Below are 26,799 nucleotides of genomic sequence, written 5' to 3' on the forward strand. Positions count from 1 at the left end.
GGCCGTCAAGCAAAAAGAAAGACAAAAAAAGGACATAATTCAGTCACTTTTATTAAACTAAAAAATATGCAAATTGTATTCGTTTATGTATGAGTTTTTTCTAAACATTTCTTCAACTAACTTATTAAAACATGTTTTGAGGGATTAGTTTATACTTGAAAAATTACACATGAATACAAAATACATTTGTTAATGCATTAGAACCATTTATACATGATCATACTTTGACATTACGAGGGCCAAATAAATAGAGTCAAATGAACATGTGGCCCCCGGGCCGCACTTTGCCCAGGTCTGATTTAAAGGGATTTTTCTAAGGTTAAAATCATAATGGTTCTTAAAAAAAATGAAAATATACTACTATATATATATTTTTTTTAATGATAATTAATGAATATAACTATAATTACTATCATTTAATGAGCCAAACGCTAATGAGCCAATATATTATCTTAAAAATAAACATTAAAGCATTGTTTTTGTTTGTGCAGGCTTTTCCTTGATTTTACTTTTAAAGTATATATTTTAACTGTGTACCTTGGTCAAGAAAGGCGCTTTACAAAATACCTTTACTTACTTACTTACTTACTTACTTATTAATGTTACATTAGTAATGATAGCTTAAATATACACAATTGAAAATAAAAACAATAACAGTTGTATGTGAAATATTCATTCATTCATTTTTTTTTTTCTACCGCTTGATCCCTTATGAGAGTCGCAGGGTGGTGGGAGCCTGTCTCAGTTTTATTGAGCAGAGGTGGGGGACACCCTGAAAAGGACGCAAGTCTGTCGTAGGGCACACCAAGACATACAACCATTCACACATACTCATACCTACGGACAATTACCCAAAGGTCCCATTCATCCTCTGTATGTTTTTTGACTGTGGGAGGAAAATGGAGTGAGTAAACCCACGCAAGAAAAGAAAAGACAGTTTTGTACAAACAGACACATACTGATGAGTACAATAGAGGTCCAAGATCATTTTAAGAGACACTCAAATCAACACATTAGTTGCCCTATAAAAGGAAGAAGCTCCATACTTCTCTCTTAAAATTTACATAAAAACCACTTGAGGTTCCATTAATCTTGAGTAACTTGTCCATTCAATGCCATTGTGGATGCCTTTGACAGACACTTAGATTGATTCACCTGCACGGAAACTGAACAAGGTGATTTTTTTTTTGGTGTTAATATTTATATGCAAAACAAAGTCGGATGCTATTATGTTCTCAGAGCAGGAGGGAGCTCCAAAGCTGCACCTTGCTAAAGGGCACCTGTCAAAGCAGCTCAGTGAAAGTGAGTCCATGGAATTAAATCTTAGTTGTCGAGCTGTCTATAAACCCTCATCATACTATCATTATACGGTCAAACAATGGTACTGAAGATGTTGCTTCATCAATTGTAAATTCAATTGTTTGGTCTGAAACTCTCTAAAAGTTAATTCAAAAAATGAAATTATAATATAGTAGTTCAAACCCTGGGGACCCCCCTGACTGAAAAACCCCACTCAGACAGGAGACTGAGATCAATTTCCTTTTATTCATCTATTTTATTTCCTTTTTATTATTACAGTCTTCTGTAATGTAACCATGAAAAAAATCCTGTCTTGTGTTTACGACACTGGCAATAAAACTTTCTGATTCCGATGATGAAACTCCATCCATATATTTTACTTTCTTCCATCAATCCAAGGTCAGGTCTAAAGTAAATAAGATCCAAACTCTCCACTTCACAGAGAGCTCCCTCAGCGCTTCCAGGGGAATCCACAGGTCATCCAAGATATATAATCCCTCTGGTGTGTCCAGGGTCCGCCCCGGGACCTCCTCACATTTGCCCGGGAACTCTCACCAGGGAGGCGACCGGGTCTCTTCCACATGGCGGGGATTTCATCCCTTTCTCTGAGAGAGAGTTCAGACACCTTGCAGAGAAAAACTCATTTCATTCTCTCCAGGAACTTTCAGTCGCTAACACAAAGCACAGGTGAGGGTAGGAACATATATCAACCGGGACATTGAGAGGTTTGCTCTTTGGTTTAGATTTAAATCAAAGGATGTCATTGATGTCAGTTAAAAACACGCAGCCAAACACAACAAGCGTTTATCCATTCATCATAATTTATTAAATCCCATTCCGTAGTTGGAAATTTACAAAAATACAGATTTATTTGGTGGCTGTCCTGTCTGCAGGGCGACTCAAACAGAGGTCACACAGAGTTCTCTTGATTAATGTTTTTCCTCTTGTCGACGAGGAGTCACTGCAGGATTCAAGCCACGTTACATCCGAACAAAAAGACTTGTCAGAGCAAATCTCATCTCCGGTTATATATTGGCTCAGTGAGGGTCGGTGTGTGTCCCGCGGAGCACAGCACACACTTAAAAAAATTGATTTTTAAAGTCGGCGTCGGTCTTTTACAAGTGCGACTCAAAAAGTGTAATCAAAATGTTAAACAACGTGGAGCTCAAAGAATAGTGGAATAAAGGATGAGAGACCGGAGATGGTGAGCCGACGGTGACAGCCTCGTATCAGGAGATCTTTTGAGTGTTGACAGACATGCAGGGCGGACGGTTGTAAAGTCGGTGTGTTGATAGTGTCGACACGATGTGTTGTTTGAGAGGTAAAGCTCGGGTCATGTGTGAGGTCAACTCGAGGAGATGTGGGTCAATTATTGACTTACAAGGCGGAGTCGGGAATGGAATGGTAAGATCCTGTTAACAGACATTACTGGATGAGCTGGATTGTTTAAGTTGTGTAAGTAAGGAATTACTAACTAGAACTAGGTGTGAGCGACAGCAAGTAAAGTAAAAGGTTAACCAAACACTAATAGATATTATTAATGGAAAAGGAAATTCAGAGTGAATATTGACCGACTATCACATTAAACTGCACCTACTACAGTGCTTACACTTAAACTAGTGTAAAAAATCTGAGAAATGAAGTTTTTGCATGTCAAAGCATGTCCAGGAGGAATTTCTTTGAGTAACACTGTATCCGGGTCCATATCATGGTCACCAGACACTTCCCAGTGTGTGTTCCAAAGCTTTCTCTCTGTCCTTAATCAGTCCTTTGTTTCTTTTGACTCATGATAGACCATCACTAGAATGGTCCGCATCAACCTGTTTAAAAATATTTAAAACCGGGATTCACAAATCATCAGGGAATCTGGAGGAGGATATATTAGTCAGATATTACTATATTGACCCCTTGGGACACGTGTGTAGGTTTGTAAGAGTTTCTTGAAGTCCCTGGTAAATTAAAATGGACTGACTTATTTTCATACTTTAATGTCCTGTAATACATATTTCAATAAATAATATAGAAATAATTTGCCCCTGCAGGCGTGGCCTATGTCAACTATGATTGAGTTTGACAGCACTGCCTTCGGGCCACATGTGCCACTTTTGATTGGGTCTTAGACAGTGATAAGGACAACTACAACTTTAAGCCTTCACCAGCTTAAATGCATTGAGTACAGGTTTATTTTTTCTAGAATGTTTTCAATATATCCCTAAAGTCCCCTTGAAAACTTGATTGTCGTTGATTTATGAAATGCTCCAACATAAACATTAAAAACATTTGAAACAGTAAAAACATCGTCCAATAAGTGGCCTGGACACTTTTAGAGAAGACTCGGAACTGTACTGGAAGAAATTGTGAGGAATACCTACCCTTCCTTATTTGGAGACACTTGGATAGCCGTAAGGTGCAAATGTGTCCCTCTCTGTTTACCCTGTGATCACCAGGTAGATTACCTGCCTAGGCTAAAATGTACATTTTGTTGTGACATCATCTGTGCTTCCAAAGTGCTATTTTTAACATGAACAAAAGGGAAACAGGTACTGCACGTAAAACACACAGGAAACAGGAAATGCATGGCAAAACTTAAAATGACTAAAATATTTTCACTTTACGTTTGTCCACTGAGGGCTGGTGTTTAGAGAAAGAATATGATACACACAATTCAAAATATATTCACAACTTTACGTCAATGCTGGCATTAGTCGGAATGTTCACCTGAGCCATAATTGCATATTTTATCCTCTTTTTCCGGTCGGAATGATCACGAAGGTCCTCAGTTGTAATCCGGCAGCTCTAGGTGATCCGGGATGGGGAGCCCGCTGAGAATGGTGACGCATCTGTTCCAGACGTTGAACACGGGACACACGGGGTGAACAAAAGTTATGTCGAAAGTGTGCAAGTGCTGAGAGCCGACGGCGTCGTAGAAGGACAGGAACCCGGCGTCGTAGTCCAACAGGATTCCCAGCCGGCGCAGGTGCGGGGACGGCTCGATGGGCATCTCTTTGCTGTTGTGTCTCACCACCCATGAGTTGTTGCAGCGAGACAAAACCCACGAGGCCGAGTTTTTGCCGACCCATTCGTGCTTTGGCGCGGATTTGTAGGCGATTCCCACTGCGAACCTGAACCAATGGAAATGTCATAGATGTGTCAAAACCAATGTCTAATGTAAATTCAACGTACCATGTGCTGCCTCCGATCAGAGCCTCCCAGTAATGGCGTCCACTGTCGATATAGACGTTTCCTGTCACACCGTAGCTGCTGTGGCTCGTGAAGCGGTCCTGGCTGTGGCTCTTCTTAGATGACGTCTCATCCCTCTCCACTGTTAGGTTGTCGTGGGAGAGTCTCAACTTTCTGTGAGCCGACTTTGGATCCAATTTGAATGGCTGGCCTGAAATAAATTAAAAAATATTCTGTAAATTGTTGTCTAAGACAAGAACAATCAGAACATACTGTTGGTCTTGAGCTTCCCGGGTTCGCTACTTCGAGCTCCAGCCTGGTTGATGGCCTTCACGATGAAAACGTATTTCGTGCCACACTGGAGGCCGTGAACTGTGTAGTGGTTCTGCTTGATATTTGGAACGATCATCCAGCTGTCAGCAGAGTTACACAAACCTGCGTCACACACAAAAAATGTATCACCATACAACATTTAAAATTAAAATAAAACACATTATCACATTCAATCCAAAGAGAACTTCCTTTATTATTCACTTGTTGACAAGTCAGTGTTCAGGTGTTTTTAGCTGCTATGGTAGGATTTAAAAATATCCTAAAACTGGGCCGCACACTGAATAAAACACGCTTTATTTTATGTTGTATTGATCGTTACTGCCCTAAAGGTAGTGATGAAGCTTCATGAAGCAGTGTAATGATTTTCAGAGTCCACTAGATGGTGGTCTCTGCCCTTTTTCCCCCTGTTTTGAACAAATGTTCTAATGAATCATCACATCATTTTTAGACCAATGGCGCCACCTACTGACCTCTAAATAACATGAAACTGCTTCATGAAGCTTCATCAGCCCATCAATACCAAAAAGGTGTATTATTATTGTCTTTAAAGACTAGATTTCCTCTACATTTAAGTCAGCCTGTGACTGAAGGCACTTGTTTGGATCAAGTGCACTTAAAAGAAAAAGGCTGTAAACTAGAGAAAATTTGTAAAACATATGGAGTCCCTACAAACAAACCATGAAGGACTCATAGTTATTTAAGATGACAACTCAGATTGTAAATAAATGGTTAAACTATTTCCATAAATGATTCAATCATACATGCAAAGTTAGTCCTATATATTTTTATTTAGATGTGCACTCAGGGGAGCGTGTGGTAATTTATTTACTCCCATAATAGCTTTTAAATTACCAGAGGACGCCCCAGTGCAGCCATTATTTCAGAGTTAACACATTAAAAGTAAATGGAAACGAGCATTAAATGACCCCTCTGGGTTAATAAAGACATAAAAGATATATTATTCAAAGATACTGAATAGTTGCACAGTTCATTCAAGTTCGTGATTTCACACGGGTTAGTTTCAGACTTTTTGTTTTGATACAGGATCACTCGTCTTCCCGTTTCTACCAGCAGAAACACGACAAATCCATTCATCTCAGACTCACTGACGACGTTGGACTGGTTGGTGAAGATGGCGTATTGAAGCTCATACGAGACGACAGAGAATTCATCATCCGTAGTCCAGTGAACTGTGATGGTGTCATATGAAGCGGTACATAATTCCTCTCGGATTACCGGCGGATCTGGTGCTGCAATCGGTAAACAGAGGACAAATGTTCACAGAGGACGACAGGATTTTGTTACAATCAGCTCTAGATGAACAATGAAGCCACATTGTGGAGCAGATTTACCGTGTGTACAAAACAACAATCTTGTAATCTCCTGACAAAGTCTGTTGTTTGTAATCTGTCAATTGTACGTGAAGGGAAATGTTTTACAAGAATCTATGGACCGTTGTGCTCACTGTAACTTTAGCTGTAAAATCTAGGACAAATCCAGAGGAATGATGTGAAATTGTCGCTTTGATTGAGCAGCAGCTGAAAAAAATGGGAGGAAGACCCGTTTTAGGATGCCCCAGTTGAGGCGGTTACAGTAGTGAATCCAATCAGGTGACACATTTTCTGACTGTGGAATAAAGAGTGACTAGAGAGGAATCACAGCTATAAATGCTTTTATTCTCTGCACATTTACCATCGCATTCTATTCATCTTTTTATCTACGTTGCTCAAGTTGCTCTCACAGCTTCAGTTGTGGATTGAGAATAGTAATAAACTGTGAGGATTTGTCTAATTACCGGCTAACAAAGCTTAAATATGAAAAGTCAAGAAGAGGCCACACAAGAATTGGAAGAACAGATGGCTCTCACTGATATGAAAAACTCTTACCGCTGGCAGAAAATTAAACTAAACGCACTCTTAGACCAACAAAGGCACAATGCTGCTCTGCTGATATACTTTTCTCACAGATGTTTTTATTGTTTAAAAATATTATAATCTGAAATTGCCTAGTACAGACAAACAATTCACTTTAGTTGTTTGTTGGCTTAAAGACAAAGAAACCACTTGAACAGAAAAACTGCAAACAAAGATGTTTTTTATCATTTTTATGACAACATATAATAAAAGACATTCTGGAGTTACCTTTAAATATGTCTGCGAATATAGCCAACACAATTCTTATAACGTGGACTTTGTTTGTTGGGTTGATTGTATCCTGCGTTTCATAAAGTCATATGAAATGACTTGATAAAGGCTCAACTAATTAATTCATGTTTAGTTTCAGAAGATTAGGTTGACTTTAACAGCCTTAAAGTTAAGTCTTAACAATGTATAATGGTTACATAAATAACACTTAACATGGTCGGTTTGAACATCTTTTGAAGACTTAATGAATTAAGCATTAAGTCATATAAAGCCTCATAAAGTAAGTTAATAATTGAGGCTCTACCAGACCATTGTGAACTTTGAGAATAACTGTGATACTGTTTGTTTATTTGACCAAATAAACATATTATAAATAATAATAATAATAAGTTTGAAACATGGCCAATTTAAATTTTTTATTTATTAAACGAGAAGTGCATTAAATTAAATGTATTTTTAAAATACAATATTTTGTGTTCGAATCTCACCTGTAAGATAATCAAGACTCTCCAGCATCTTCTTTTCTCTCGAAAAGTCCAGAGCAAACGTATCAAAGTTGTCATTCAGGTTTATTTCAGGTAACAGTATTTGAGAAGTAGCAGTTGCCATAGAGACCCTGTGAAACAAAATAAAAGAGTTATAATTCCCATTAAGGCTCGGTGATGCCGTTGACTCCTCACCTCTCACATACACTTTTGGCCGACTGAAGGAAGCGGGTCGGGTCTGTCTCCTTCAGGGTTAGGTCGGCCTGAGTGATGAGAGAGGAGGATCTCTCGATGCACTGTTTGCAGCTGGCGATCTGCTGTGCCAGTTTCCTCAGCCTCATGGACTGGACGGAGAAAAGGACACGGTGATAAATATGCTATAAACAGAGCTGGAAGGCACCGACCTACCGGCTGCCGGATTAGATTATCTCTATTTAAAATGCAATTACTAAATCCTTCTGGAGAGAATAAAAGCAAATTTACACCTTTAACAATTAGATTATGTGCTGCTGTAATTCTCACAACACCCTGTGCCGCAACCTGTGTAATAAGCTGGCATTAGAGGTTTTGGGAACTCCAGCAGCTATTCCTCGCGGTTTCCAATGCAATTGGCAACCCTCAGAGCACCATAGGGGGGTGGACAAGTAGGAAATGAAGGTGCTTTGTTCTCTTTACAACTCGCCTTTCATAAATATGATATACTGTGACTCAATTTTATAGAGGTCCATGTTATATGTACCACAAGTTTTATGAGACATTGAAACAACTTAATTGTGACATTTACAATGAAAGAAATGCGTTCATGAAATAATTAAGTTTTATAAAAATTTAAACATATGTATTTAAGCAACATTATTTCAATTTCACATTATTATTATATTTCCATACTTTCTGCAATTAAAGCTTTAATTTAACACTCATGACTCTAGGTGGTAATTATCATAAGGGTCTCATGTATATATTAAATTAGGATCATGCAGAAGACATTATAATTAATTCATATATCTATATAAGATGTAATTACCCTTTATAATCATTTATGACAACTTCTAAAAAGTGTTATAACATATTATAGGTGGTGGATGTTAAGAGCTTTAATGTAATTTTGAATCATATAATATAATATGTGGAAAATATGTTCAAATTGTACACTATAACATGATATTATTTCTAATCTGATGTATTACTTCTCAGAGCATTTCTTTGACTCAAAATATTAAGATAATTATAATTTTACTTTAACTTTAGAAAAAACCTTCATGCACAGATGTCTATCAAACATTATAACAGCTTGATATATTATGCTGTAAGTTAAACACCTGCTATAGGTTGTCATACAAGATTATAAAATGTTATAAACTCCTCTATAAAGGATTATAATTGCATTTTAATGTATTATAGATGTGCTTAATATGTAATATATATGGGACCTTCATAGAAAGTGCAACCAAAATCTCTAGCTTTTACTTTAACAATGAGGTACGTAACCTTGGCAAAAGTATTTTTTAAGGTTACCAGTAAGAAATAGACGCAAGAAGAGACTTTAAAACAGAGAATTACTGATGCATCACTCACAATACTGTAACACAAGGGGAAGCCAAAACATTATTTGAACTACTGATAGGTAACATAGATTATTGTACTTTACAAAATAGATTATTTGAAACTGTTTGACGTTACACTTAAATCCATGACAAGGTAGATACTGTTCCATTCAAAAGCACCGTGGCAGAAGTTACCTTCCCTTCCTTTATCTTGGTGGCCACGATTTGTCTCCGTTGCTGTATGATGTTAACCAAAACGTCGCACTCTTCAAGCAGCTTGTTCTCTTGCCTGGATGCATTTATCTAGTTATGACACAAATAGAAAAAGCATTAATTTGCATGTCTTTTTTTTTTTCAACAAACTGCATGTTTATAAAACCAAATTCGAATGCGTTTGTCTGTCCAGTGTTTGTTTGTTTTACTGTGACATCTAGTTAATTGTCGAGTCACACAACTCTGCATGATGGATATGTGCTTAGCATGTGTCCTTGGTCCGTCAGGGTATCTCCAGCCTCTTGCCGAGAAAGTCTCTATGATCCATTAGTAACGTATGGAAGAAAATTAATGAATGACTAATCGATCCGGACGTTGAAGACAATGGACTCATTATCCAAATGATTAATTCATTGATCATAATTGTAGTCAGTGCATTTAATTGTTCTTCTTTGTCTTTGATCCAAACATTGTTAGGTAAGTGTAAGTATGCTTAGTGGGTTTGTTATCGGAGGGATAAATAAAGTCTATCTAATCTACAATAATATAAACATAGAGAAACTTAGTCCAAAAAACTGCTGCTTGTTTTGAACAAAGTAGAATAGTGCCTTTAACATGTTTTTAAATATGTTTTTAATATATATGAACATTTTCAACAGGAGAAAAGAAACAAAAATTGCATCTTCAGTGTTAATAATAGACAACTGCGTAGTGATATTGGAGGTATTAAGAGCTGGATTAAGTGGGTTTAGTCCCAGAGAGAGCCCACCGATGGCCAGCTCAGCACAACCTGCCACTGGCTTATTCGAGAATATCTCATCTTATTTCGCATTATTCGCTCTTTCTCCCGGTGTGTTTTGCATACTATATGTTTTCCAAACGTACATTTGCAAATTACATTCATTATTGATTCACTGCCTAACGAGAAGTTGATGTTGTTGACATGATGTAAAGTTCCCCTCACGCTCAGGAATCCATCACAGTGTTAATAATCTAATGAGTTATTGCCCGTGAAATGCCACAGAGGAAAAGCCCTCCCCCCCTACATAAACAACCTCACCTCCACATGCTGGCAGGTTTGGATTAGTTTGCCCATCAGCGTTTCCAATTCACTGGTCCTCTTGATTAGATTGCTGAGGTTGGAGTCCAAAGCTTGCTGCAAAATAAAAGTATTTTTTACGACACAGTGCTTTCAGATTTCACTTGCAGCAGCTAAATGAACTTGTTTGGAATAATTAGAAAAGTGTAAAAACAAAGCATAAATCATGAACAAGATACTTCATTTTGGTGTTTTGGTATGATTTTTGGGCGTCTGTGATAAAACAGATGCATCACAGGACAAGCAAGAGGTCCCACAGCTCTGCAGAGCATCTGCTCATAATATGGACAACAACTCTGGCTGTCTTGAGCACTCAGATAAAAACTGAAAATACTTATTTGTATTCATTTTACAAATTAACATGTCACTTTCTTCCTTGCCTTATATTGTTACTCTGCTTTCTGGTCGTGTATCGGGTAGCGATCTTCAATGAACAGTTTTGACTACCGTCAATTCCGGACTACAGAGCGCACCCGATTAAAAGCTGCGTGTTCAAATTTTAGAAAGAAAATCAATTTTGTAATTATACAAGCCGCACCGGATTTTAAGCCGCAGGTTCAAACAGCCAAAAAAATGAACTACCGGTAATTCACGTCCATTTCTTACACTTAAATAAATAAAGCACTGTGTTATTCTTCTTAAGCATTGTTCAGATATTTACAGTCCGAGGAACCAGCGACAAAAGCACGAGGCAGGTGGACAAACTGTCCGTGTCCTTCAACCGGGGAATTATTTCTTCATCACGCCGGCAACACGGATGAGTAGTTTGCTTTTTTCCACCTGATCGTAACGCAGTGATTGCGCAGATAAACGCGACTTCACGGCGGGCCGTCCTGCGTCTCTGCGCCTCACCTAGGATTCACTTAACGCAGCCTTTTTTCTGGACAATAATGGACTTGAACATTGGACACTGATCGCGGGGATTTGACTGTGGGGTGTCGTGGGTGTTCGTTGTTTTGTTCATGTTTGATTGATCCTCCTTTAAGGAGCGCTTTTTGTTAAATGTTATTAAGTAAACATATTTTGATTAACTTCTATAACGGCTTCATGTGTGGTCAGTGTTGTTATAATTAATGCTGTCACTCTGGAGCGTCACCAAGTCCGCACCAGAGCTCCGCCCCATGAAGAATGTGTGTGTGACGATCTCTCGAGGAGTTTTGTCCGTTACAAAACGTCAGAGGTACTTCATCCATATTTATGATTTCATCTGGCCTGATGGAATTCTCCGCTATCTTTGTTTGAGTGAATGTGCGGAATGAAGTAAGTTTCTCCTCGTAGTCGGGAGGGAGCTGCTGACACAAAGTTACTCATTCATTCTATTGGTCTACTGTTGCTGAGCAAAATGTTTTTCCCGCCACGAAAAAAAAATGAATAAGCCGCACCGTAGTATAAACCGCAGTGTTTAAAGTGTAGGAAAAAAGTAGCGGCTTGTAGTCCGGAATTTACGGTATATATGATCAAGCACAACTTATTTTTATAAAGTTATTTTGTGTTGCTCTTATGACAACCGGAGCCATTAAAGAAACCAGTATTGACTTTTACAGCTAGCTGGTTAGTTTTTGTTAAACAAGGCAAGATAGGTAAGGTGTCTTGACTCTTGACTGAGGTCACTATGGCAGCGGAACAGAGCGGAATTCAAACCACCAACCCTTTAATTATTAGACAGGCCTCACATGAGCCAACCCAATGCTGCCCCACAAAAATCACTGTCCCACCTCAGCAACCAGTTAATGAAAGGCTGTCACTAGAGTGACCATTTATTTTGAATCTCGAACATTTACAGTTTTTTTGGTGATGGGTCGAGTGTACTTTGTGCATTATACCTCTTGGAAAACAAAGCTTGTTCTATAAAAAAATATTACTTTATCTTATCAATGAATTTCACAAGAAAATATTTGAAACAAATACAATGTTATATCTGTACATCTAATTGCCTATAATAACCTTGTAAAGTTACAATGCCAAGTGTGGGGTTCCAACTACAGTCCTCAAGATCAAGAATGTTGTGATCCACTAATTAAACTGCCTGGGCTAGTGAGGTAAGTAGATTTTAAGGGATGAAATAAAGAAAGATAGGTGAGAATGGATTATTTAATTAAGCGTAAAATCAATGGTCTGTGATACGATGATAAAGTTCACGCTACACAAACCCTGGACATTTAAGGATTTCATATATTTCCCACAGACGGAAAAAAACAACACGTAACACTAAAAGATGAGAAATGGCCAACCTACGATAACACAATAATGAAACATTTTAGTAGACGGTGGAACATACAATACTATAAAAAATAACTGTCCAATCATTATCATCTAACCATCAAAGTACTAACATGATGCCAACCCTACCCTTATGCCAAACCACAGATTCATAAAAATAATACATAATAAATACATTAACAAAAAAACATTTTTCCACTTGTTAACAGGTTAATTTCTTGAGTAAACTTGACCAAAACGAGCGTCTTGGAGTGTGCAGCCCAGTAACAAATGCCTCACGGACCAGTAATGGCAGATAGACCTTTAATATCTGTTCACTAATGGACCTTCTGGTATCCAAGACTATCCCTGTACATTTGTATTATATAAGGGTTTTGGATCAAATTTTGCTTCTGCTTGTTCACATGTAACAAAACTTAAAAAATTGTGTTTGTATCGTATAAAAATCTGAATTTATTGGACTTAATTTGTGTGTGTGTGATTTGTCCAGATGTGTGACTGAGTAAGTGGTATCCATGTGCCCTGTCATGAGAACCAGTGAAAGAATGATTATTAGTATTATTTATGCTTTTATAAAACAATCCAGTTCAATGATATACTTTACCAGAGGCAACATTTCATGTTTAAAGTGTGGGCAACATGAGAAGGAAGTAATTCCATGGTTATTATCAAAAATGAGAGTATTTTGAAGGCTTTCATTTTTTCTTTCTTTGAAATAAGGTCACAGCAAAGATCACAGTTAACAACTGCTGTTTGTCTGCTGCAGGATGTCTTCAGAGACAACATCAGCAGCCCTTTCATGTTCCCTGGGATTGAAGAAAAGCAGCAGCAGCTTTAAATTTAAAGGAATTATGAAGCGAACATTTGGTATGGCTGTCATGTCAATTTATGAGAAGTTGTACCTTCTCCTGACGGGATTTCTGTGGAGGTTGATCTTCCTTTTTAATCGCTATTTCCGAGAAAAAATGCAATCATTTTAGTGAAGGCGGTTTTGAAATCGCTCGCTTTGAAATTCAAAACACATTCATTTATAGTCAAGGCTGTTTCCCTTTAAGAGATTTCAAATAAATTATGTTTATTAAAAAAACATAAAAATGGTCATTGTCAACTCAATGTGATGCAACCATATTCCTTAGGTCATATAGTTGCTAGACAAGATGTCCAAAGGAAGCCAAAGCAGATAACCACATAAATAGAAGGCCCGTCGCATCCTGTCTCTGGTCTTATTCACCTTCCTGGGCTTACCATAAGATGTACCCCTATACTTCACACATGGTAACAAACGGTGTCGTAAGTGGGATGATTACGTACAATAATGGAAAGTACAGTATAATTAAGGTGGTGGAAAAACAGAAGTATAGAATCCTTGAGTGAGGGAGGCAAAGATATGACAGAATTTTGATTGACAGAAGCACATTGTGCTCATCCAGGGTAGACACCGTACGCTGCCATTTAACTATTTTGAAAATGGGGATCATCTCGTCTTCTTTTCCACTGCTTATTAGCAAGGAAGCCCAGACTTTCCTCTCATAAACAACTTCATCCAGCTCTTCCTGGGGAACCTAGTGCATACCCAGGTGAGCTTAGAGAGTTAGGCTCTCCAGCTTTTACTGGCTTTTCTCTGAGGTCTCCTCCCAGTTGGATATATCCCTATCAACCCACTAGCAAGACATCAAGGAGACATCGTGATCAGATCAATGCACAATGTTTCAGGCCAGTACCCACAGACCGTGGCCATATGTGAGGCTAGCAATATAGAATTATAGGTACACTGAGAGTTTTACCTTTTGGCTCAGCTCCCCTTTTAATATGTATTGCTTTGGTCTAGAAAATGTACTCACTCAACAGTGACCTACATTGTTGACTTCTTGGAGATGGACGTTAAAGAGAAATGTTTAGATTTTAATTTGGTGTATTCCAAAATGCCATAAAATCAAACATCAGTATATGGCACAACTTATTTTCTTCTAAATCACATCTTCATCTGTGTCCAAAAACATTGTTGTACAGTTTGATCTTCACGAAATCTTGCTCAATGGCAGCGTGGCGTGTTGACTCTCTTCCGTAGCCTGGGATGAGTTTCACGGTTTAACAGCCTCTGTCTTTTTCAGTCCCAGAAGGTTTGGGGGAATGGACAGTAGGTCACTGGCTAAGTGTTTCTATTTCCAGTTTCCTCCCTGGTCACAGTCTCAATTTTTAAAAAATACTTTGGATATTTATATTTACAGAGAAGGAGGTCCACTATATGAAAAAGCTGCGTAATCGGCGAAAAAATCCTAATAATGTTTGACATATTTAACTGTCTTTTCTGTAGTTTTGACAGCAAGCTTTAAAGATCCGAAGCTCACATTTGGATTTCATAAGGTGTAGTCAAGTGCCTGTGCCCTAAAATAGCAAAGCCTTTGTTTCATCCACTCAGCGATATTTTATTTATGTAGAAGAGTGGGTGATAAAAGCCATTTGTGATGGTGCACTGCAGGCAAAGGTGAGCCGTGCCCAGAATGGATGCAGGGAAGATGATAAATTGATGAAGTTACTGTTTTGTACAGCTAATGTATCCACTCTTTGTTGTTTGGCAAAGAAAACACAAAAACAGACAGAGTGGCAGACAGCAAAAATATAGAATAAAAGAGAGAACAGCGGGTGTCTTTTCTTCTGCTTTGTTTGATTCCTCAATGTGCCTGAAATATTTCATCCCTCTGAAACTTTAATCCGCTTTTTGTGTTTAGACAGCCGCCTCTATCTTAGCGCTTTTCTTCCCAAAAATCATTAAAAAGCTGATGAGAGGAAAGAATTTTGGCTTCCTTTTGAATGTGAATGCTTCTGGTACCGCACCTTTTGGCTCTGGCTGGACTCTCTTCCTTCCTCTCTGAGCCCTGACAGGTCAGTGGCAGGACCTGGAATTTAATCCTGAGTCCACATGTGAAAACGGCTTCCTTTGTCAAGTCTATCACTTCGGCGCAGATCCTGTTACACAATTGAGAATTTGAAATCCTCGAGGGAAGTTTAACATTCTTTTTAAATAGCAATTGAGCTGCTCCAGTGTGCAAATATCCAGAGTGAATGATAGATAATTGAATTAACGTAATGACTCTCCGAACTAATACACAGAAATATGAAACAAATTCCGTTTTAAATGACATTGAATTAATGATGTCGCTCTGAGAAAAGGCCACGAGACAGACTGCCTGTATGTCTTATGTTCAGATGAATGACCTGGATCCCTGGAGCTTTACGCAACTAAACACTAGTTATGCAATTCCTGAATAGAATAAATCTATTTTGAATATCTCAGTTGGGAGAACCACACATGTAGCTGTGAATCCTGCTTTTGTTCTGAAACCGTTTAGCAATTCCCGGAAGAAACCCGCATCACAAATGAAAAACGAAATAAAGGATTACCGAACTAGATAGTGTTGAAGACAATTTATCAACTTATCTTATCTTAAATGACATAATAACATATTACGAAGTAATACAATAATAATAGTGCCATAATATTGATAAAATACACTGCAGACAAAATAATACAATTTGTAAGTTTAACATGTTTACAAATGCAACAGTACACTCTTGATGAACTTTTACAGTTGACCTCCACTTTGCCTTCTAGCTGCCACTACAAAGTCAATGAAGTTAACCACGCCCCTTATTACGTAAAATTCAGGAAATCAATAGAGGAGACAAATTCTACCCTCGTATAAATCTGTGTCAATAGTTAAATTACTTTGAAAGAACCAAGCTGTTCTTTCAATATACTTTTCACAGCGTAAAAGTATTTTCTTTTTTCCTTGGTTTGTATGCGACTTCACACTACCTCAAGTGGACACTTTAAGAACTGCCGCTTTTTGTGCCTTGTGTCAAACAAGACAACTTTGAAACTTGTGAGATGTTGTTTGTCATTTCAGTTGTTTAGACAACGATGAAGCCTGAAGGTGTAATTCAAGAAAATCACCTGGTCAGCCTCCTGGAGTGAGTGATCACGGCCCACACCGCGGCCCGAAGACCTCTAGACAATGACAGCATCACCACACAAAAAAACAGAATGAGTTAGGGATTTTTGCTGCTACTGCTCACTTGTGAGAAAGAGTTGAGGGAGGCAGCGAGCTGGAAGATCTTCTAGGGAATCTTTCAACAAATGCTTACAACGGACCATGATTTTTTAATTTCATGCAGGATATTTCACACAGCTGTCACAATGCTGGGGATACTCCAAGGACTGTGATGTGCAGGAAGTGTTTTAATATGAAAGATTCTGCTGCTTATAAACATAATAAAATGTTTTGATGGGAGACTTTCTACTAAATACGCTGTATCAAGGGCGGTCTGGTCCTTTCAATAGTCAAGACTTAAGTCTTTACTGTCATTACTCAGCACGTAAAATTGCATGGTAATGAAATTAACATTAGACATTAGAACATCAAAAAAGTGCACAAAACACAAATAAATTAGTCATATAAAGTGCCTTTGTAGTTTGAAAATACTGCCGAGGACATTTTATCTATTAAACAGAACTGTTTTCTTTACATGACTGATGTTCTAAACAATAGACCTTTAGAGTAAAATTGTTTATTGAGAATTAAGCTTCTTATAACCACAACTATATAAGTTTTACTTTATAACATATAATACATTAAATCCTCAAAAGGCAGATACATTTGAACTTTTATTAACATATTATGATATTTGCTATGCACAACTTTCACTTCTGGAGTTTTATTATTTATTTAAAAATTTGAACCAACTAGTCTTCTAACTCAAAATCACTTTCACACTCGCTTTCTAACTCAATAAACTCCATGACTCGCTTTGCAATTGTGTTCCAACACTCTCTTCATCTCACTACCTCTCAGTGAACACAGCAGATTTTTTCCATCATGCAGGTGAACCTGGTTCGTGTTGAGTTGGTCCAAATGACAGGCATACAGGCATCTTACGTCTAATAAAAATCTAACAACCATATAATTCTACTTTCTAAAAGATAACATCCCATATTCCAATTTACATTTGAATGCAGAAATTCCAAAAATCCATCTAAAATCAGTCGTCCCTTAATACTAAATAAAATACTTATTGCTATAATTTAATCACATTTTTGCACAGCAACATGCCAAAAGAAACAAGAACACTGACTTGCTACCATCACTGTTTTATCGATACCATGGCAACTTCCAAGGTGCTACACATGTCAGCAGTCTGAGAAGATAATTATTTCAACTAATGAAATCTGCTCCCTGCTGTCATTTTGTCCTTCACTTCATATTCAGTTATCCTGAGTGAGAAGTTTTAATGATGGCAAAGGACAATTAAAATGTTCAGAATTATAAGGGACTATATATTTCTGAATATATATATCGGGTTTATGAAGTACAATTACATTTAGGAATGATTAAGCATTAAATCTAAAATTCTAACTAAAACATATTTCTCCCATACCTTTAATGTAACCTTTATCAGAAAGATCTTATCCTTTTTTAATTGAATCACTGTGATCACAGAAATATAATCAAAATGATGTATACAAGAGGCCAAGGTATATTTCCCAAAGCAGTTTTTAAACTTAAACTTGAGCTCAAAATATTCGGTACCTTCTTGAAGTTAGTGTGAAACAAGAACAGAGATCTGGTTCCTAATTTATTAAGATAAAAGTTAACTTAAACCAGAAGTTATGTAACTCGACTTTCTGTGGCTGATGCCTTATTTAAAATGGTTTGAAGTTGGAGGTAAGATAAAACTTCCACATTTGCCCTGCAGGAGCAGCCACATTAAAATCTTACACCGACAACAGAAGGTGTGCAGAGGCGTCTGTTAGTGGAGAGCATCTTCTCATTGCTAATTCATGTGAAACCATCTGCTAACATCGAGTAGAAATTTCCTTGAAATCAGCAGAACTGGTTCACGTAATACTATAATTATTGCAATGAGTGAACGTCTGTGTATTTCTGAGAACACGTATTTACAAGCAGAGCAACAGCAAAACAAAAAGTGTGATTATGGAGGCATGAGAATTTCCTGTATGCTAGAACACTGGAGGTTCAACTTGGACAGTGGACAGTGATAAGGAAATAAAAAAAATATTCTTTCCTTTTATTTCCTTTGTGTGGTTGCATGGGTCTGGAGATTTTTCCCAGCTACTAAGGGCAAGAAGTAGGACAGTTTTTGAGTCCGGAATCAATATTCTAGGACTGTGTGAGAAGAATGGAGTGCCCAGAGTAAATCCATGCAAGCAGAGCGAGAAGTTTTTTAAAAAACGACACGTAGAATAGAACAAGCAAGTCACCCCACCAAGAACCACAAATTAGTGCACCACTTAATTTGTATAAAATACATTTAAAAATATATATTCTTTAGGGGTTCTTTCTTTTTTTTTACGTTCAAGGACATTTTAAACGAGAGGAAAAGAAAATGATTACAAGTAAATTCATTTTGGTAATACATTTTTTTCTTAGTGCTCGTGTTATCTTCAGGGTCAAAGTTACCAAAGTCTCGGAAAACAAATGTGTTTCAGGTATCCCTTGTGTGGTCTCCAGGTCGAGGTGAACAACCTCAACCACTGCATATGTATTTATGGAAGCCAGGGAGGTTGTTCATCTTGATCCATCAAAACACAAGGGATACCATATTTGTTTTTTGGCTTCTGGGTCACTTTGACAGTGAGATAACACAAAGGTTAAAAACTAAATCTTGAATTCATTCTTTAATTTTTCTAACGCTAGCCTACTACTTCTACTTGATAACCCAATCCATGAACTATCCAAAAAATATATTTTTCATAATTAAGTTTGGTGTTTATTTATAATCAATAATAACAAGTATAACTATAATTAGATTTAATTTTCATTTCAGTTTCTGTATGACAATTATTATTACTGTTTTTATTATAATTGTATTTTAACTGTTCATTTTTGAGATTCTGGTTGTCATTCACATGGATGAATTGAAGAAGCTTAAAAAAAAACTCTAAAGTCTGAGGAAACTAATATAAGTCCAGGTCATGGATGATTCACAAAACGAACACTTCAACCATTTTTCTTTACAAGGCCATAGGCTGCAAACACAATAAACATGGCTGAGTAAGAGCTTAACAGGAAATGTATGAAATAACAGGCAAATACAATTTTGTTTGAAATTATTTTAGCAGCGGTTTGAAGGTTTGTTTTGGATGTCTTTAATCTTCTATTTCAGACCTGACAATGGCTTACCTTCAGCTTGTCGTAACGGTCACTGAGGGCTGCCACTTGGTGGTCCCGGTGTCGACCCACCAGCTTACACAAAGAGCAGATCAACTGCTCGTCCGTCACACAGTACAAGTTGACCTTCTCCTCCTCGTGCTCCAGACACATGTAGCCGCGCAGATGAGAGTCCAACAGCGGCTCGATCAAACGGTGGCCTGTGAAAGGCTTCTTGTTGGGATGAGTGGCTTTCAGACACTCGTCACAGTAGGACACCTCGCAGGTGACGCACGTCTTCACCGCCTCCTGCGGCGGGTCCTGCTCGCAGAACTGACACTGCACCCTGGTGCTGGGCGACGACATGGCTCTGCTCTCGGGCGCGACTCGCTCTCGCCGGGTCTCGCTGGGAGAGTTGGGTCCACTTAAAGAAGCCTGCTGGTAGCGGTCGATGATGTTCTGAAGAGTAACGTTGCGTTTAAGTCCCTCCAGGCCTCGCTGGTTCAAAGTGATGACATAGCGACACGTCGGACACTGGAAGGCGTTTATGGAGTGGATGGTTTCGCTCGGGGTGCACTGAGAAACCAGGATGCGGTGGGCACAGTTGAAACAAAGGCTGTGAGCACAAGGCAAGAGCAGCGGGTCCTCGAAGAGCTCCAGACAAATAGGACAAGTCAGCTCCGACTCCAGTGTTTCCATCTTCAGGCGAAACTAAATGAGCTTGTCAGCGAAATCCAGGGAAGCTGATCAGCTTTCTGCAAGGATGAGACACACATTAAAAGAATTACTGGAGTGACAAAAATGACACTTCTGTTGACTAAAATCAAACATAACAAGACGTGCACATCCATTGGTCAATCCTTCATCCTGTTATGAACTAGATTATTTTAGTTGAAGTGACAAATAATGCATATATTTTAACAAATAAACCCAATCACTTGTTAGCCAGCTAGCTCTGTGGTTCACTACAGGCATAGTTATCCAACAAATTATTTTGTTAAACACGATCTAACACACATACCATTTAAAAATACAATCTCGGTTTTACCTTTGTTCAATAACAAATACAATTTGGATTTTTTTTTTTTCCCTTAGATAACCTTTTTCTTTTGGCATTATTACAATGAAAAATAAGGACAACTTGTTAGCTAGCTAGCTCTGTATCTTTCAAACAACATCAGCATTGATTAATAATAAAAAAAAAACATTAAACCATAAAAAAAACATTTGATTATTTATTGTTATATATTTTTTTTTTACTTAAGTAGCAATATAGGTTTGTTTCAATGTAATACAAAAGCGAAACAAGATAAACCCATTAATGAAACAAGCACAAATTATTAATTAGTTGTTGAATTTTCAAAGTTAAAGTTTATTTTTATATAGCATTCTTTTGTATGGCATAGATGGACACTATTGTTGGCTGGATCCTGCAAAATGTACACCTGTGTTGCATAATGTGGTTGTACAATTAATAATTCTGATATAAATATATATGTATAAATAGATATATATATATATATATATATTTAATGATAATTAAGAATAAATAAATAGATAACTGAAAAGAAAACACAAGGAAAAGAAAAGTCTAAAGATTATAAATTAAAATGTTAGCAGACCACAACATTAGCATGATGCTAATGAGGTCAAGTTTGCATTTTTGAGTCTTATTTCCTTAATTTAAGATCTGAATCTGCATTTTCAAGCCTAAAAGAATTCCAAATATTCACGTGAATTTAGGCTAAAATAAGTACATAATTGTTTGCACATGTGTGTGTTGATGCTTTAAAAGCAGCATGAGTGTTTCATAAGAACTGTAAGCTATGTATTCATCACATTTACTAAACCTTCCATCGTTCAATACATTCCAAACACAGCATTGACTCTGTTGACCTGCCAAAAAAAAGAGAAGCCGGTCCCATCTCCAGTGGAGTTTTGGGTCGGCCGACACCGGCGAGGACTGACAGCTCAGCCAAGCAGAAGTGTATTGGCCTGCTTGCTGAGGGCTTGGGCTCCACACTATCACACACACTAAGCCTTTGTTCCTGCCCAGACAGACACCCCAGCTGCGAGAGGACACACTGTGTTCACAGCGTCTTCCTATGTGAACTTTCTACCTCCACTCATTACTCGTGAAAGAAGGCAGGAGCTTGTTATGAGAGCTGCTCCTCGCATTTGTGAAGTACAGCAGTTACGCCTGAAACCCACAAACCTGTGGGCTCAGAGCAAACATCCCAGCATCCATCTGTGTCGCGGCAGACAAGAGACAACAGTTTGCACATTCGCTGGTTCAGGTGTCGCCTGAACAATCATCTTGAACAGATCCAACGATGAATCACTGGCATGCGAGTGAATTCAAGCTTTGTCAAGAGAACGATGATGTCACTGCTCAAAATCCCCTCAAGTTACAATGAGCTTGTAAATTAAAACCGTGGCACCGACTTGTCCTCAATCTGAACTTGGAAAAACTGTTTACCCACCGATGGATTTCGCCCCACTTTGCCCTGGCGACACATCTCTGCGGCGGAAAAAGTTTGTACTGGAGTCATGATCATATATTCAGAGAAACAAATGCATCATCCATAGATCCAGATGGCACGTCTGTCCCCGAAGCAGCGGTCCTGCAGTCGAGCTGTCATCGAGCGAGAGTTTGCGAGCACAACAGGAAAAGTTGCCCGACAATTCCAGGAAAGCCAGCTCCACCTACAGTCAGCACCGGCCAGTACTGGAAGAGAACTGGTGTGTGTGTGTGTGTGTCAGGGAGAGTGAGAGTGTGTGTGTGGGAAAGAGAGTGAGACATACTGAAGTAAGTAGTCCAATCCCTTGTCCCGTCCAGATCCTTTCAGCCCGGTCTGTTTAAATATTCAGAACAGGATAGCTATCATCTTTTACAGCGCAATGGATTAGAACTCCTGGGATTTGCTGTCAAGGATTAAAAGTGTGTGTAGGACTACACAAACAGGGTCATCTGGAAGAAGGAAAATACAGCCAGCTGTCCAGGTCCAGTGGGGTCCTTATGTTGGTCTGCACAACAACGCTCAAAATGAGGATTATGTTCTGTTAAATCATCATGAGTCACAGGTCGACCCAGGACATGCCGGACACGTCACATGTCTATTTAACCTCCAGTTGTCAACGGGTTGCACATATGTTGCTGATCCAGAGGAATACCTCTAATTAATATTTGTGTTTTTAAACCTGCGGCTCTGATCCGTCTCTGCGGCGATTTGTTGCAGTGGATACTCAATGATGATATTTTTAGTCAGACCACATATGTATTCATTCAGCGTAGCTTAAGCAAGGGACGTAGTAAAACAAAGTAGCAAATACATGATGAAAAAGTATTTGATTTGCAAACAGTACTTCATATTTAAATGTATTGTATTAAGCCTCAGTCAGGAACGGCAAAGCTACTTGTCTATGTTATAATTTCACTTTGCTAAAACTTTTTCAGAATATTTAAACTGTGTGAGAATGTGGAGAATGTTAATAACATTATAGGAGGGGTTTATAAAAAGTGCAAGGAGGCCCAATCATAGAGATTTGAACTGGCAAGAATCTGGCGATACGTATTACGATACAAGGATATTTTTGTAGTATTGTCGAATACTTGACTCAGGCTTGTAGAATTTACAAAATCGTAACTCGCTTGAAAAATAGTTTTGAAACCAAAATATGTCCAAACATTAGCTTAAAAGCTATTGGAGGCAATTGTATCGCAGGATTTTATTGTTCCTTTCGGGCGGAGGAAGTAATGTTCACTTGTTCACTTGCAAAAGAAGAATGTTTACATGTTAATTGTATGATGTTCTATATATATATATATGTATATATATATATACATATATATATATACATTTGAAATTGAATTAATTTAACTCCCTTTATTCAATTATAAACCATAAAATAACAAATTGTATTTGAAGGGCGAAAAAAAAATGAAGAGGTATTTTCTGACACTGCTACTTTAATGTATTTATATGTTAAAAAATTAAATGGTCACTACTTCATGGGTTTTATTGAATGCAGGAATTTCCAGAGCATAACCCCTGCAACAAACAAGGGACTTCTGTAATAACAACATATTTTGCCACTTGACCACACGAAAAACGGCTTTTGCATCAACAAAAACAAAGCAAACACAACACATAAGTTGTTTGTAAGTAGATGGAAGTTTGGGCTTCTTCTGCTGCCCCCACGACCAGTCCTCAAACCTCAAACCGAGTATCGGCCTCTCTGTTTTGGTGGTTTGTTCGCTCTTGTCTATTTAAATAATTGATCAGCTTTTATTTGTTTTTGTCGAGTGGACGAAATTTTGAAACTTTTCAAGAGTTTATTTTAACTTATGTGACCTGAACGCAAAAGAAAAAAGAGCCAAAGAAGGAAAAATAGACTCTTTTGCACCGTCTTTAATTAACATTGATTTCATCTAATTAATTTTAAACGCCTAACAAAACGCTCCCAGCATCTCATGTGGCCACTTTACTTTATGAAAACCATTTCCTCCAACAATTTGGTATCACCAATTAAACCGCACATTTTAGGACTGAGGGGACACCGTGACAAGAAATAAAAGAAGATGCAAACCACCCAGATAAAGTTTCGAGGACTCTCTTGCCTTCAGGCAGCAGCTACGAGTTGACTTGCTGCGCAGAAATAATGACCACGATTCTTTTTTTAGCCTTTACCTTCAGGTGTCGCCACAGAGGGACATCTGTCCACACACATGCTCTCATCGTGCCCACTGCAACTCCTGCCAAGTGTCCTGTTACCTTTTCTTTCCCATACTGCATCATACTTTATTATTCTCTAAATTCCTCCATGAAGGACAGTGCTACACAATTCTCTCCTCACTGGCCAATGACCGGCTCTAGCCCCCTGCATTGGTTTCTCAAAGGTGTAGACTCGAGAGTGTTACAGAAACTTTATCACATCTTTTTCACACAAAGGTGTGGCTCGACAGATACCAGCTGCATTCATATCCCAGGATCCTCTTTACAGTGGTGTTTTATTACACCGCGGCCCTTTACAAGAGATCGCCCATCCTGGGAATTCTGTTTGGAGTGTGTAAGCTCTTTTTGTGACCCAAACAGTTCCCACACCAACTGATGACTCTCATTTCAATTCAAGAAATATATATATTAATAGTATATTTTTTATTTCACTCTAGTAAATGGACATTTCTGTTCAAAAAAAGTATTTTATTTAAAGAAAACTGTATAACAGTAGTATTAAAAAATTATTTAAATGATCACATGATGCAGGGATAAGCTCAAAATGAGCCTTATTCTGTCGTTTACAGTCATTTTTAATTCGCCAGCAGGTGGTGACAACATACAAAGAACCAAGTCCAAAGACTCGTGACTTGTTGGCTCCTCCCACTTAGTAACCTCGCCCACATATAGGGATACTTGAGACAATAACAGAGGTCAACATTTTTTGGATGTCAGCAAACTGAATGGGGCCCTTTGAATGCATTAACATGGCCCTCATGAGGCCAGAGTAATAAACTGATCATGCAGAAATGCTTGTTAACACTAAACAACTAACTCTCAATACTAAATAAAAATGGTTTTCCGCTCTTTGATTTAGGATATAATTTGTGTGTCCCTAATAAAAACCGTCAAAATATAACTAACCTTAAATACATTTACATCTATGTTCATAAGTTCATTCAAATAAAATGTACCTGAAATGAAAATTCACAAAGATAACTTTATCCCTCTATTTGTATTTCTTGTTACTTAAGTTAACAATATCCTTAATATGATGGGAACACTTTAAAGAAAGTTTCAAGATGTCTTTTTCTCTGTCTGTTCTTTCTTTTGGTGACAGTCACAGTATAAAATGTGGCCCTTTAGGGAGTTTAATTGCCCACTTCTGCCTTTAGAGTGTCACTGGTTAGCTCTCAGTACACAGTCGAGCTAAACATGTCAGGATTTCTCGTCAAAACTCAAATCTGGAACCGTAAGGTCTTCGCCCGGAGTCATTATCAGCTCCTAAAACTGCTCTGATGTAACAGCGCTTGCCTCACAGATTCTAACAAGACATCAGAATCTAATTAAAGCAAAGGTGGAAATCACTGGCTCATTCTACTCCCACCATCCTCTGAAAATTAAAAAAAAAGGAATCTTCGGAGTCAAACGAGACAGAAAATGAAGATGGTAGTTTCACAACATCAGCTCCCAGTTGGCCCTCGTGTGGAAATCACCGAGGTACCATCTGCTTACCATGTGCCTCCATATCCACCCCCCTACCAAGCTTCACTTGAATCCTCCTGTCATTCAGAGGCGTCCCCAGAGTGAGCGTTCTGTCTGAGGATCAGATACACACAGCAATTAAAGTGGCGCTCAAGTTCAGACAAAACGGTGGGTGTGTGCTACATCACTGGGAGACGCATTTGGGAATGCAGCCGCCGAAATTCTTTCCCCCTTCGCTGCAACTCAGAGGGAATTCAGCAGCGACATCTCGACACGGAGAGGTTGGTATATGAGATATTTGAAAGCGGTTAACGTCTCAGCGTTCCTCTGATCATTTCACAGTGGGTCCAAAACAAAGTTTGAAGTTGTGTACATGAATGACTTGTGAGACTTTGTCCTATTTAAATCTCGACAGGAGCAGTTTTGTTTGTGTGTTTATCTGGAGGAACCATGCAGAATCAGTCAGTGCTCGCATGGCAAATTGAAACTCCCAGTCCAGGCTGCAGAGAGCATGTGTCAATCGGGATGAAAAATGACTCAATTTCATTCTCAGGTTCATTCTTCCCTCCTCCAAGCTTCTTTTAGCTTAAACAACCCCTGCCCACTTTCTCAAAACATTAAGCCCACAGACAGAAAACTACAGGTTTTTTCTTTTTGAGTCATCCTTGACTAAGTTTTCTATTTGTCAACTCTAAAGATTTATTAAGAATCACACCAAACAGTCACATTCCTGCCTGGACCACCCCATTACACATGAATACATAGACGTTTTTCCCTACTATTATAGCAACCATTTACATTTGAATGGTTTTCTTTCCTCAATTTCATATTAATTTTTTTATTTTACTTCACTGCAGCTAGCACTGTTATCCACACGCTAAGCTAGCAACTATAGCATTAAGATGCTAAA

General features: G+C 38.2%; 1 protein-coding gene across 1 annotated transcript in view; it reads right to left on the reverse strand.

Annotated features, from left to right (window-relative positions):
- Positions 1–2,101: 2,101 nt before the first annotated feature.
- The window catches only part of mid1 (midline 1), a 32,856-nt gene continuing 8,158 nt past the window's right edge, over positions 2,102–26,799 (reverse strand). Inside the window, exons 2-10 of the mRNA XM_087803697.1 lie at positions 19,720–20,441; positions 10,259–10,354; positions 9,181–9,288; positions 7,637–7,785; positions 7,445–7,572; positions 5,919–6,062; positions 4,753–4,914; positions 4,483–4,690; positions 2,102–4,421 (exon numbers count right to left, since the gene is read on the reverse strand). Coding sequence (XP_087659823.1) covers positions 4,076–4,421; positions 4,483–4,690; positions 4,753–4,914; positions 5,919–6,062; positions 7,445–7,572; positions 7,637–7,785; positions 9,181–9,288; positions 10,259–10,354; positions 19,720–20,385 — 2,007 coding nt within the window. The 5' untranslated portion in view covers positions 20,386–20,441 and the 3' untranslated portion in view covers positions 2,102–4,075. The remainder of the gene's footprint in view (positions 4,422–4,482; positions 4,691–4,752; positions 4,915–5,918; positions 6,063–7,444; positions 7,573–7,636; positions 7,786–9,180; positions 9,289–10,258; positions 10,355–19,719; positions 20,442–26,799) is intronic.

The sequence above is a fragment of the Callionymus lyra genome, chromosome 12 (assembly GCF_982586985.1).
Source record: "Callionymus lyra chromosome 12, fCalLyr1.hap1.1, whole genome shotgun sequence".
NCBI lineage: Eukaryota > Metazoa > Chordata > Actinopteri > Syngnathiformes > Callionymidae > Callionymus > Callionymus lyra.